At 40.4% G+C, this 13,933-nt stretch overlaps 2 protein-coding genes across 2 annotated transcripts; one reads left to right on the top strand and one right to left on the bottom strand.

The window, feature by feature from the left end:
- The first annotated feature begins 1,584 nt into the window (after positions 1 to 1,584).
- On the top strand, positions 1,585 to 6,213 carry LOC113751928. Its single transcript, XM_027296074.1, has 6 exons — positions 1,585 to 1,998; positions 2,092 to 3,378; positions 3,574 to 4,300; positions 4,613 to 4,656; positions 5,440 to 5,697; positions 5,824 to 6,213. Exons 1-6 carry the CDS (start codon positions 1,585 to 1,587, stop codon positions 6,211 to 6,213), a joined length of 3,120 nt encoding a protein of 1,039 aa, XP_027151875.1.
- A 936-nt stretch (positions 6,214 to 7,149) lies between these two features.
- Positions 7,150 to 13,429, bottom strand: LOC113751927. Its single transcript, XM_027296073.1, has 4 exons — positions 13,352 to 13,429; positions 12,242 to 13,256; positions 11,199 to 11,998; positions 7,150 to 7,185 (listed from the first exon to the last, which is right to left on the bottom strand). Exons 1-4 carry the CDS (start codon positions 13,427 to 13,429, stop codon positions 7,150 to 7,152), a joined length of 1,929 nt encoding a protein of 642 aa, XP_027151874.1.
- Positions 13,430 to 13,933: the final 504 nt, after the last annotated feature.

Below are 13,933 nucleotides of genomic sequence, written 5' to 3'. Positions count from 1 at the left end.
TAGCTCACCCCACGTATTTGTTTTCCTTAACAGGTTCTGGAGACTGAAAGCGCTGAGACTTATTCATGTTTCTTTTCTTCTCGTATGGGATGTAACGAATATTATGGCTATTGTGTAGGCTTGTATTGTGTTTTAACTTGAATTCTGTACTTTTGTTTTTGGGATTGCCGCTTGAAGCTGGAAAATGTGTAAACCCTATTTCGGAGGTTGGATAATATATTTGTGTTTGTGATTTATGGATTGATGTAACTAGATACGAACGACCTTATTCCTTGGTTCTAGAGCGTGTGATGTCTAAGGGCCATAGATTGGCGATTTTAAGTTCCTTGTTGTCTCTGAAGTTAATGTGGTAGATGTTGACTTATTTTGAAAGGAAGCGACATTGTAATAGTTAGGCTATTCTTCGATAGGATTTGGGTTAGTGTGCGTGCGTGAGTCCTGGCGAGAGCTGGGCAGACGGCCCGCCAACCCTTTGGTTCGCCTCAGGGGGAAGTGGGGTCGCCACAGGTGGTATCAGAGCCTAGATTAGAAAAGTTATTCAAGAGACTTAATAGATGTGTTAGAAACCCTAATCCTCCCTAGAAATAAGAATGGAGACCTTACTTATACGTTAAGTGATATCCGATCCAATTAGCTATTTAAGTTCTAACCTTTAAGTTTTGATCATTTTGTAGGTATGGAAAATGGAAACGGACATGCTAACGGGGGTAGTGCGGCTAATGGACATGCAGAGCCGCTTAGATCCATCTCCTACAGGCCACGAGGTGGAGGAGCTCATATACGTTACTCACCTGCTGACAGGCACCCTAGGTGCCAGTGCCGAGCCATGTACGCGTATCCCAATGAGCTAGTGTTATCCTTAGACGATGAGCGCCACCACTTGAGGGACGCTAACTCCATCCTGATCCAGGACGTGGAGGAGCTGGGTATAATGGTGGATACTCAGTTTGACCGCATAGCTGATTTAGAGGTTAGGCTCACTGCTGAGCATCATCTACTGGAGGCTGCTCGCTTGGAGATAGAGCGGCAAAAGGCTAGGGCGACTCGATTAGCAGAGAGGATGCGGGATAGGAGCGCAGGCATCAGGGCTGATGCTGCGATGATGATGGATGAGGCCACTAGCTTTATTCAGGGTGGTGAGCAGGCAGGGATAGAGGAGGATCCGGAGGAGGACCCAGAGGAGGACCCGAAGGAGGATCCGGAGGAGGACGTTGCTCCGGATAGCCCTGCTCAGGGTTAGATTAGGACTTACCTGGTTACACTAGACATAGAAGGCTAGGAAAGGGACATTAGTTATGTCATCAAGTTTTGTCTAGGTGGATGACTTACCTTTGAGGCACAATATCCCTAATTTTTGTATAAGGGATTATCTGTACGTATTTTGCTAGTCTATGTGCCTTACTTCTGGAAATGTCCCAACTTGTTATTTGTATGACTTTTCTGTGGAATTATATGTTAAGTGTTTTATTTATCTTTTCTCTATTTCCATATTGATTTTATTTATCAAAAAGAATGGTAATAATCATAAATAAATAATACTTTTGCCTAATTGGCCTATCCTTCCGTAATAGGCATATTTAGAATATGGATCGCCAAGTAATAGGAAGGAGCCGGGGAAGACCCACTAGACAACACCCGGAAGCGGGTGGTGATAGGGAACCCGAGGTCGATCAAGACCAAGGGCAGGAAGGTGTGGCCGGAGACCGGGTGGCCACCGCAATCGACCGTATTACTGAAGTTCTCGAGCGATTGACTGATCGCCAAACCACTGAACCAGTGCATCAACCAGGAGGCCCAGTTGACTCCGATGATCGGGCACTGGAAAGATTTCTGAAATTTGGACCTCCCAAATTTTATGGAGGACCCGAGCCGGAAGTGGCCGAAGGCTGGTGGGAGAGAATCACTGAGATTTTCGCTGCCTTGAACTATACCGAGGAGCGAAAAGTGACTTTTGCTACCTTCCAGTTTGAGGGAGCTGCCCGCTCCTGGTGGAATCTAGTAAGGGTTACATGGGAGACTAACCATACGCCAAGGACTTGGGCAAACTTCACAAGGGAGTTCAATGCCAAATTCCTTCCACCTCTCATTCAGGAGAAGAGAGAGGATGATTTTATTAGATGCAAACAAGGGGCGATGAGTGTCGCCGAGTATGAAGTCCAGTTCACAAAGCTGTCACGCTTTGCACCTGAGTTGATAGCCACCGAGCAAAGACGTGTTCGGAGGTTTGTGCAGGGTTTGAATGTGGAACTACAGGAAAGCTTAGCCGCTATAAGAATAGATACCTTCGCTGAGGCTGTTGAAAGAGCGCAGCGAGTTGAAGTAGCCAGAGCTCAAGTAAAGTCTTTTCAGTCCAAGAAAAGATTTGCTCCTAGCAGTAGTCGGGAGCCGACTTTTGGAAATGCTCCACCGGCCAAAGTGGGCCGAGGAACTAGTGGAGTGAATAGTTCTGGAGCACCCCGAGGCGCCCAAGCAAGAGGAAACGGGGCCAGGAATGCAAGAGGACGAAATATTGGAGCTAGAGGGGGACCAATTGGAATAGGACAACCTAGGAATCGGCCGCAAGGGGGTAGAGCAATAGTTCCTCAAGTGACATGTGCTTATTGCAAGAAACCTGGTCATTCTATGGATAGTTGCTGGAAGAGGCAAGGAAGGTGCTTGAGATGTGGAAGTAGTGAGCACCAAATCTCAGGATGTCCAAAGGTGCAGGAAGGGACTCCTCAGAAAGCTAGACCAAACACTTCTGGAGGGAGCAGGCCAACAGTTCCTGCCAGAGTGTACGCTATAGATGATCAACCCGTACCTGATTCCTCGGAAGTTGTGGAAGGTACACTTCCAATTTTTCATAGATTAGCTAAAGTGTTAATTGACCCTGGTGCAACGCATTCATTTGTAAATCCATCTTTTATGTCTGGAATAGATGTGCAACCCGTTAGATTACCCTATGATCTTGAAGTTAGGACACCAATGGGTAATAAGAAGGTAACCACTAACTTGACCTATAGGAATTGCGAATTCTGGATTGGAGAGCGAAAAATGTTAGTGGACCTGATCAGTTTGGATATAAAAGGTTACGATGTTATCATAGGAATGGATTTCCTAGGTCACCATCATGCTAAGCTTGACTGCCGAGAAAAAATAGTGGAGTTTTGTATACCTGGAGAAGCAACCCTGAGGTTAGATGTTAAAGGTAGGTTAGCATCTTCTGCTATGGTCTCGGGAATACGAGCAAGGAAAATGTTATCTAAAGGAGCTCAAGGTTTTCTAGCCTTCTTGATTAATACTCCCCGTGATCAAGTAAAATTAGAGGATGTACCCGTAGTACGGGATTTTCCGGACGTCTTTCCTGAAGAATTAATGACTTTACCACCAGAGAGAGAGGTAGAGTTTAAGATCGACTTGGTGCCTGGAACGGCTCCAATTTCTAAGACTCCGTACCGAATGGCTCCTGCCGAGCTTAAAGAGTTGAAAATCCAGTTACAAGACCTGTTGGAGAAAGGTTTCGTGAAGGAAAGTGACTCACCATGGGGAGCGCCCGTTCTATTTGTTAAGAAAAAGGACGGGAGTTTGAGGCTATGTATCGATTACCGAGGGTTAAATGAGGTTACTATTAAGAATAAATACCCTCTACCGTTGATTGATAGTTTGTTCGACCAACTGCAAGGATCAGTGGTCTTCTCTAAGTTGGATTTAAGGCAGGGGTATTACCAGCTGAAGATTAAGAAGGAAGACATACCCAAGACTGCTTTTAGTACAAGATATGGACATTTTGAGTTCGCAGTCATGCCTTTTGGTTTAACTAATGCACCAGCTGCATTTATGGATTTGATGCAGAGAATTTTTAAGAAATACCTGGACCAATTTGTAGTAGTTTTCATAGATGATATTTTGATATACTCCAAGACTCAGGAGGAACACGTTAAACATTTGGAGATAGTATTGCAGATACTAAGAGAGCATAAGTTGTATGCAAAATTCAGCAAGTGCGAGTTTTGGTTAGAAGAGATTTCCTTTTTAGGGCATAAGGTTTCCAAAGATGGAATTGCCGTGGATCCGGCAAAAGTTGAAGCCGTTATGAATTGGAAGCGGCCAGAAACTCCAACTGAAATAAGAAGTTTCTTGGGTTTAGCAGGTTATTATAGGCGATTTATCCAGGATTTTTCGAAGATTTCAGGACCTATGACCGAGTTAACCAAGAAAGGAAATAAGTTTATCTGGACTCCAAACTGCGAGTCAAGTTTTCAGGAGTTAAAGAGGCGTTTAACATCCGCTCCTGTTTTGGTGTTACCTGATGGAGACGAAGGTTATGCCGTGTACTCCGATGCCTCTGGAGAAGGTCTCGGATGTGTTTTAATGCAAAAGGGTAAAGTAATTGCTTATGCTTCCAGGAGATTGAAGCCTCATGAACAGAACTACCCAACTCATGACCTAGAGTTAGCAGCGGTGATTTTCGCCTTAAAGAAATGGAGACACTACTTGTATGGCGTGACTTTTGAAGTTTTTACAGATCATAAGAGCCTCAAGTATTTGTTCTCCCAAAAGGAACTGAATTTGAGACAAAGGCGATGGGTAGAATTTTTGGAAGATTATGATTGTTCGATCAAATACCATCCAGGCAAAGCAAATGTGGTAGCTGATGCTTTAAGTAGAAAGGCCCAAATAGCGGGGTTGATGGTTAAAGAATGGGACATGCTAGAAGAAATAAGTAATTGGAACCCTCGCTTGGAGAAATCAAAGATATTATTTGGGAATCTATCGCTGAAATCACCATTACTAGAGCGTGTTAAGGAGGCCCAGAAAACGGACCCTATGATTCGGAAGAATTTGGAGAAAGTACAAAAAGGAGAATCATTAGACTTCAAATTAGGGCCTGAAGGGGTATTGAGGTTTCAAGACCGAATTGTGGTTCCATTAAATGAAGGGATAAGAAAAGAAATTTTGGAAGAATCACATCGATCAAAGTATACCATACACCCAGGTGTGACTAAGATGTACCACGATGTGAAAGGATTGTACTGGTGGGAAGGTTTAAAAAAGGACGTGGCAGCATTTGTGCAAAAATGCTTGATCTGCCAACAAGTGAAAGCAGAACATCAAAAACCCTCTGGTTTATTGCAGCCGTTAGAAATTCCTGAATGGAAATGGGAACACATAACAATGGATTTTGTAACGGGCTTACCTAAAAGTCAAAAAGGCTTTGATGCAATTTGGGTAATAGTCGATCGACTCACCAAGTCTGCACATTTCCTACCTGTAAGCATGAGTTTCTCATTGGAAAAATTGGTCAAGTTGTACACAGAAGAGATCTTAAGGTTACATGGTATTCCAGTGAGTATCGTGTCAGATCGAGACCCGAGGTTTGTCTCGCGTTTTTGGCAGAAATTTCAGGATTCTTTGGGGACCAAGTTGAAGTTTAGTACCGCGTACCATCCCCAAACCGACGGGCAGTCGGAAAGGACAATTCAGACTTTGGAGGATCTACTAAGGTCGTGTATACTGGATTTTGGAGGTAAGTGGAGCCAATATATGACTTTAGTGGAATTTGCTTATAATAACAGTTATCAGGCTTCAATCCAGATGGCACCTTATGAGGCGTTGTATGGGAGAAGGTGCCGATCTCCAATTCATTGGGATGAAGTTGGAGAAAAGAAAATCGTAGACCCTACAGCTATACCTTGGATAGAAGAAGCTCAAGAGAAAGTAAAATTAATCAGAAAAAGGCTTCAAGTTGCTCAGAGTAGACAAAAGAGCTACGCCGACACAAGGAGGAAGGATTTGGAATTTGAAGTTGGTGACAAAGTTTTTCTCAGAGTTAAACCCCTGAAGGGCGGGGTAGTGCCTAAAAAAGGTAAGAAGCTGAAGCCAAGGTATATTGGACCTTTCGAAATTTTGAAGAAAGTTGGGTCAGTAGCGTACCAATTGAAGTTGCCTGCAAGCATGGCCAAGATCCATGATGTATTCCATGTTTCCATGCTTAGGAAATACTATTCTGATCCAAGTCACGTGTTGCCACTAGAAGAGATTGAAGTGGATGAGACGTTGACATATGAAGAAGGACCGGTCAGGATTCTGGAAAGAGAAATAAAAGAGCTTAGAAATAAGAAAATTCCTCTGGTGAAGATTTTGTGGAAGAATCATGGGCTTGAAGAAGCAACTTGGGAGTTAGAGGAAGAAATGCAGGAAAAATACCCTGATTTGTTTATTCAGAATGCGTGAATTTTGAGGACAAAATTCTTTGTAAGGAGGGGAGGATGTGAGAACCCTGAAAATACTTATATAAATAATATTCCATGTATCAATTGCATTTTATTTGCCCTTTAATATTCCCTAGTACTACTTTGATTTGTTGGCAATTCTTTACGTAAAACATGTTTACGTGGAATTTATACAATTTTCCTAAGTAATGAATTTCTTGGTTTCGCTAAGCTAAGTTAAGACTCGTAGAGCTCGGTTAAATTTTCTTCTTGTATTAACATAAATGTTAGATGTTTTTTTTTATTTGGTCAAACTTGATTTTAATAGTTTAACTAACCAACCAAGATTTTTATAGGGAGCTTAATACTAATTTACAATCAATAAACTTCTAGATTAAATTAATACAAGTACTATAACTGTATTCATAACCTAAGATTTCAACAATCAAAGTCTTGTAAGATTAGCAATTCTAGTAGGCGTTCAAAGCATTTTGGGGACAAGTTTTGGAGCTTAATTAGGACCAAGGACCGGAGTGGCTAATTGGAGAATTAGTAGAAAGACTAAAATACCCTCACCATTTCACCAAAAACCACTCACGGCTACAACCATTCCCTGCTCAACCAAACAGCCCCCGGACACCATGATCACCAGCCATCCAAGCTGGCCAACCGCAGCTCTACCACCTCTGCCGCCCAATCCCTCACTTCACCACTGCCACACACCACCGCCCAAGCCTGGCCAACCACAACTTTCACCACTGCAATACACCTTACCTGTCGACACTCAACCACCCTCCAAAACCGCAGCACCACCCACATCATCAGCCATAACCTCTGCTCACCTCTACCGCAGATTGCATTCTGCTTTCACTTTGTTTGTATCGCCAAGAGAAGAGAGGGAGAGACCGAGCTGCTATACCCATCCCTGTTCGTGAGCTAGAGGAGGGGAAGGGGAGAGCTAGTGGACATCGTAGGAGCTGCTGACCATCACCATCTGCATCAAACCAGCAACCACCAGCCACAACCAATCCAGCTTCGTGTGTGAGAGCCGAGAGGATAGAAACTCCTCCAATTTCTGACCGACACCTTAACTTGCTGTGAGGTGATTAATTGTTTAACCAATTAAAAGAAAACCATAAGTTCAAGTCTTATAAGAGCTTGCATGGGGAGGTTAAGGCATCCGGATGGGATTTTATTTTAATTCTGAAAAGAATTTCTGTTTCATAATAATAGAGAAATTTCCGTGAGCTTACTTTGATTTTTGCAGTCTAAATTGGTTTTAATTTTGTGATATGAGTTATAACCATCATTACATAGCTAATATCAAGGATTAGACTCTGCATGTAATTGATTAAGTGTCATGCATAAGAATAATTGGGCCTGGTTTAATCTGGAATTTAAGAAGGTGAAAACAGAATTTCCTTTTAGATATACGGATGTCTTGTTGTAGCTGCCAAGCTGAATTTTCTGGACTGACTTGATAGCTAATAAATTCAGAATTTGTGCATCAGTAATCATGGAGTAAAATTGAAAGACCTCAACTGATGTTATTAACAAATAAAGAACTAATAAGATTAAAAAAAAAAAATCCTGTTTTGGTTGTGCATGAATCTGCCGAGAGAATTAGTATGGAATTGTAACTGAAACTCTATTTGCTTGTGATCACTTGAGCTCTCAAGTGTGCGTAGCCGAGTGAATCTCAATGTTGATGATGACTAAGACCCTGCATGTTAATTCTATGATGTTAATTGATGTATTAAAGAACCTAAGAAATTCTGGTTTGATGTTAATCTCTTGCCGAGCATGTCTAAGGACTGGTTTGTTTAATTAGCCTAATTTTGATGTTATGTGGTTATTATCTTAACTAACTAGGGGAAGATAAAATATCTAAGGGGCCTGCATGTTGAGTTACACGATTAGATAAGGAAGCTAGGAACTTGGGAAAAATTCTGGTTTGTGAATTGGATTCTTATGAACTGAAAATTTCTGAAGATCTTGAATCTGAAAAATAATTCCCAATCTGTCTTATGGTGGTGACTAGAGTGAATAAATGCAACTAACTAGTTAACAACATGTGAACCGAAGCTTGCTTGAAGTCTTGTATCATGGCTAACCAAGAAAATAAAAATGAAAACAGAAAGTATTGCATGATCTACCATCCGAACCTAGTAACCACAAATTCTGGATTTGTGTGATGATTATGGTTATAGTAGGAACCTGGAATGTTTTTGGAATCATTGCTATTACTGGAATTTCCTTGTGAATTACATATAGCTTGAACATGGAAACTTTAAAGATTTTAACAGTGGTTTAACTCCAACTTCTGAATGGAAATCTTGCATTGTTTAGCTAAGTCATTGCATGGGAATGAGAGAGCTTAATAGCCTACTTCACCCAAGTAAATGAAGTAAAAACAGAAAATTTCCTTCACGCAAGATTCATCCGTAGTGGACTAAGCAGATTTTTGAAAATTTTGGGAAGTTTAGCTCTATTGCTCGAATTTGTTTAAGAACCAGAATTCCCGGCTTGACTCTAGAACGTATTTCCCTAAGTTGTTAGGAACACGAAATGCATGACTAAATGCACAAGTAGTCTGTGGAATCTGTTTGGCAATAAATCATTTGATATCTTGGGACTTCACTTCTATTCTATTTGCTTATATTGGGTTGCTGAAACCAAGTGCTAATGATTGATGAAGTCTTGGTTGATTTATTGAAAATTTATTGAAGGTGGGCCCTATGAATTCCCACCCTGCATGGATAACTGAATTGCTGAAATTGTGTAGAAATCTGTGCTACTACTTTGTGAAACTGTGAGTTGATAAGTACTGATTACCAAGTGCTAAGTATCGACGAAGCCTTGGTAAATTTTCCTGCTTATGCCTAGATATAAATTTATTGGAACACAGGGCTAAGAGTTAACGAGCCCTAGTGTTATTACTGTTTGGATTCTAATTGTGCACTATTGAGAAAACGTGATTTTGGATCGGAATCGAAAATGTGAGAAGTTGTACCGACCTTGTGACTCCAAGTAAACGCTTGACTAAGTAAATGAAAAATATTTTGCTTTAAGTCTCGAACGGTACAGATTTAGCATCATATTGCTAAACATAGCGTCTACTATTTTTGCCTTAGAAACTTGGCAACATGACTTTTATCCCTTAAGTTAAACTAGCCTTATCAATTTGGGGAAAAGATTCTCCCAGACTCAAAACCTTAGTTTTGTTCCAAATTCCTTCCTTCGTTATAAATCGTTTAAGGCTAGTCGGAACTAAGGAAAATTTAAAAGGTGAAACTCGATCATTTTGGTTTTAAACGTAGCAACCTGCTTGGCAAGAAGAAAAGAAAAACCTTATTCTAGCAACATTTTTCAATAGACCTTACCCTAAAGCCTTAGCAAAGATTTTGCAAGCACCGCCACTCAAAGGAACTTTTTCTCAAGGTATACTTCTAGCCTTGATATTAAATATCTTGCCGACTTATTTTAAGAAAATAATAATAGTATTTTCTTCGAGGAAAAGTATTCCAGGAATATTATAAGAAATATTGTACGGTTCTCACAAGCTCGATTCCAAGTAAAATATTTTGAGAAAAAGTAAACTAGCAACATGCTAGAAAACTCTACATGTGCAAGCCAAAAGTTCCAATAGAAGACTTATGGCTTAAATTCTGATATTCTAGGATTTTACGAGGACGCGGAATTCGATCCTCAATCCAATATCTGAACTTCACTCTTTGTGAGTGTCCCTGCTTGTTCTATGTTATGTGGTTAAGCGCTTTATCAATTCGCTATGTGATAATTGTCAAAATGCAATGAATGATTTTTGATCCATCGAAGTGAGCAGTGTGTACTTTATCGCACTAGCCGTTCGAGTGGTGACATGTGTGAAACATTCTCTAATGAATCCGTGAATCTAAATGTAGTGAGTCGTTGGGTGAATCCCTCGACATCTGAATCGATCTACAAAAACCTTGAATCTAAATGTAGTGAGTCGTTGGGTGAATCCCTCGACATCTGAATCGATCTACAATAAAGTCGATAGGTGAATCCTTCGACAAAATTTTATTACGGGTATATCTCGAGTATACTGCGTCGGTAGATGAAGTTTGGGCCCAAAGCAGAGGTATGAACGGTGACGGGTTAGGATTAAAATAAGTGTATCTACATGGAAATTAAGTAGGGAAAGTTGACGGAGAGTCAACTACGATGGTATCTGATCAAGCGTGGAAAATGGCTCCTGAGAGCCCTTGTATCCTACCTTGTGCTGTTACACGCTTTCCTAACTGTTTCGATTTGATTTAAATTATTAACCGCTGTTCGATTTATGTGATTGCATGTTTTGGGGCACCACTGAGCTTTAGCTCACCCCACGTATTTGTTTTCCTTAACAGGTTCTGGAGACTGAAAGCGCTGAGACTTATTCATGTTTCTTTTCTTCTCGTATGGGATGTAACGAATATTATGGCTATTGTGTAGGCTTGTATTGTGTTTTAACTTGAATTCTGTACTTTTGTTTTTGGGATTGCCGCTTGAAGCTGGAAAATGTGTAAACCCTATTTCGGAGGTTGGATAATATATTTGTGTTTGTGAATTATGGATTGATGTAACTAGATACGAACGACCTTATTCCTTGGTTCTAGAGCATGTGATGTCTAAGGGCCATAGATTGGCGATTTTAAGTTCCTTGTTGTCTCTGAAGTTAATGTGGTAGATGTTGACTTATTTTGAAAGGAAGCGACATTGTAATAGTTAGGCTATTCTTCGATAGGATTTGGGTTAGTGTGCGTGCGTGAGTCCTGGCGAGAGCTGGGCAGACGGCCCGCCAACCCTTTGGTTCGCCTCAGGGGGAAGTGGGGTCGCCACAGTATTACTCACCTGATATAAAATTTTATCATGGCCTTTATAGATGTATTTATATATATATTTGACAGCTTGAATTGTTGAACAAATTTCTACATTGATATGACAATTAAATTTAGACAGTAAATAGGGATTGTATGGTATTACCCATCGATTATCAAGAGGATGACCACGAACAATTATTGATTGCTGAAAATCTCGTCGTCGATAGAGAGGGTAGGAGTTGTGGCTGTGCCGTGTGGTTTCCGTAAACTCCTTAGGATAGTTATCCTTGCATCCAAGATGCTGTTTCATGCATGGGCAATTTGGATTCATAGCACCACAAGGACCGTGCATCATATGCTTAACAACGAGTTCATGAAGATAAGGATGGCGGCTAGCATCTGGCAGCTCAGCACATACTACACGATCATATGATTTAGGAGAGTACATCTTCCATCCTTGTTTCAGAATTATTAAAAAATGAGCGTGGGGCAAACCTCTTTTCTGGAATTCGATTACATATGTGTAAGCTGCTATTTTTCCAAATATATTCTTCTTCAGAAGTTCATCTTTCAAGTCTTCAAGTTTTGCACGGAAGACTCGAGAAATTAGATCTGGCCTGTTCTCAACTTTATCAGTTGGCAGGAGCAATTTTTTAATCTCAGGCCAATTCTTGTTACAAGTCATTGTCGGAAAGATGTCTGGTTTCCCATATCTTTGAACCAAAGACATAGCATCCATATATCGGCGTCGCATATCTCGAGGCCCACCAATGAATGAAGCTGGAAGGAAAATACGTTTACCAATACCTGATGATGATGATTCACCATTGGAAATGCTATCGACTATGCCTTGATAAATCTCAGTTCGAAGTTGAGCCTGTTTGTTCCTCCCTCTATGGAAATCTAATCTAATTGACTCAATCTTAACATACATATCGACCACGTATTGTTGCAGTAATCTGCCTATATGCAATAACATTGACTGATCAGCATCTCGAATTTGCAGTTTGTAACAATAGTACTCACGACATGAAACCGTGTTCCGTTTTCTTTTTTTTTGGTTAATAGCTGAAACAAACAAATAATGATATTTATGTTATTTATCCATGAAGAAAGATAATAGACCATGTGTAATTAACATATATGATAAGGAAATGTAATATTCATAGGTTAACGATGCTATATGGAGGTGATTATTGGTAATACCTCTATTTTCTGCATCAATGATATCATTTGCCGTTGTTGCTGTAGCTGTAGCTATAACAGTTTGTCCCTCACAAGTAACTGGTCTAATATTGCCTCTATCCGGACGGCGCATTCTCTCAATCCCTGGATGCCAACCTGGTTCTCCATTTGCAAAGATAAGAGGATATTGCAATGAATCATGACAAGCAAAGTAATGCTTAACAATTTGCGTTTGACCATTCTTTTCATAAATTTGTATATGTTTAGAGTTAAGATGTTCAAAATCTGAACTATCAGTCCAAACAGCTCCTACTTGTGACACAGTAGGTTTATTGAAAACTCGTTGATCTATAGCAGGCGTAGTTTCAAGCACAATCTTATAATCATCCATGTCTGGCAAATCTTGTAATCCTCGAAAGAATGCAGAGTAAGGATTGATCTTTAAAATTTCCTCAAGCTTTGTCACCAGTGTTTCTTGAAATCTAGCTGAAATTGAAATTCGCTGCGTTGTTTCATGCTCAGTGTCAAAAAAATAAAGCTGCAAGTTTCGTGGCTTCTCACCATCCTCTGGAACAAGCGCATTAATATAATGATACATTTGTCCTTGGATTCGAAAAGTATAAACTCCATTATAATTTGCAGCCAAAGATTTATCAGAATGAATACCAATCGAGGTAAATGCAAACATATTATTATAGCTTCTAACGCATCTGCGAAACTCGACAGCCTGATCAGAATCTTCAATATACAATAACATAAGCTCTCGCGGCATCTCAGTAGATAATAGTTGTATCTCACCAGAGGTACAGCAAAAACCAGTCGGTTCGTGATGAAATCGTTTTGCATGACAATACGGACAATTTGGAACATCAGGCAATACTGTGGGCTCAGTAGCTATCGTGGCTAACGGATCAGTAACAGAGCGTCTTACAGATCGACGTTTTCTACGTAATGGTGATTGACCAATACCTATATTAGTTGATGAAACCTCGTTAGCACTATCAGCAATAGAGCTAGATACATTTTGTTCATTTTCCTGCAATACAACCATAGCATAGTTAAAGATTGGGAGTTTAACACGCTTAAATAAGTCAATCTAATCCGTAATAGATAAAAGCTAACATCTCATACCTTTGGAAATTGCTCTGCATTATTCTGTGTAGATGGCAGCACTGGGTTCGAGCCTAATGAAGATTCTCCAGCACTCATATTTGGCTGATTAATAGTATTTGGTTCATGTATATTAAAAGCTGTGACAGCCAGCGTACACACTCCTGATGGCGCATCATTTTTTCTCCTTTGGCGAGCAGCAGCACGTTGGTCGCGTTTCTTTCGATTTTTCTCAGCATTAGCCTCTTCTAAAGTTCTATATACTCTATTCCGACCCATTGTCCAAACATTAATCTACAGAAACCATCAGAAAATCAGCTAAGTGAGACAATAAAGATTTTACCTTGCAAAACCACAAATCATTGAGGACACCGTCCACTGCCTACTCACCAGTGGAGGCAAAGCAATCGCAATTACACAAGAGATTGGGAAACCAATTTCACCTTGCAAAACCAGAGATCGCTAGGGAGCCAAAACAACTGTAATTACACAAGAGATTGGGAAACCAAACATACACGTGAGGCGAAATTTTACATATATAAAGCATCAATAGGAAACTTTAGAAAACTTTCCACGGCATTTCTTAAGCTGCCAAACAAAACT

The sequence above is a fragment of the Coffea eugenioides genome, chromosome 11 (genome assembly GCF_003713205.1).
Source record: "Coffea eugenioides isolate CCC68of chromosome 11, Ceug_1.0, whole genome shotgun sequence".
Classification (NCBI taxonomy): Eukaryota; Viridiplantae; Streptophyta; class Magnoliopsida; order Gentianales; family Rubiaceae; genus Coffea; species Coffea eugenioides.
This window is presented reverse-complemented; position numbering and strand designations above follow the sequence as displayed.

What these genes read in the sequence shown, in the direction of transcription:
- LOC113751928 (XM_027296074.1), top strand. Translation starts at nt 1,585, where the DNA reads ATGGATCGCCAAGTAATAGGAAGGAGCCGGGGAAGACCCACTAGACAA. An exon ending in CTTTACCACCAGAGAGAGAG is followed by an intron (nt 3,379 to 3,573) that starts GTAGAGTTTAAG and finishes AGTTTGAGGCTA; the next exon opens with TGTATCGATTACCGAGGGTT. An exon ending in GTTACCTGATGGAGACGAAG is followed by an intron (nt 4,301 to 4,612) that starts GTTATGCCGTGT and finishes AATACCATCCAG; the next exon opens with GCAAAGCAAATGTGGTAGCT.
- LOC113751927 (XM_027296073.1), bottom strand. Translation starts at nt 13,429, where the DNA reads ATGAGTGCTGGAGAATCTTCATTAGGCTCGAACCCAGTGCTGCCATCT. An exon ending in ATGCAGAGCAATTTCCAAAG is followed by an intron (nt 13,257 to 13,351) that starts GTATGAGATGTT and finishes GTTGTATTGCAG; the next exon opens with GAAAATGAACAAAATGTATC. An exon ending in ATCCTCTTGATAATCGATGG is followed by an intron (nt 7,186 to 11,198) that starts GTAATACCATAC and finishes GGTTTGATGCAG; the next exon opens with ATGGTGATGGTCAGCAGCTC.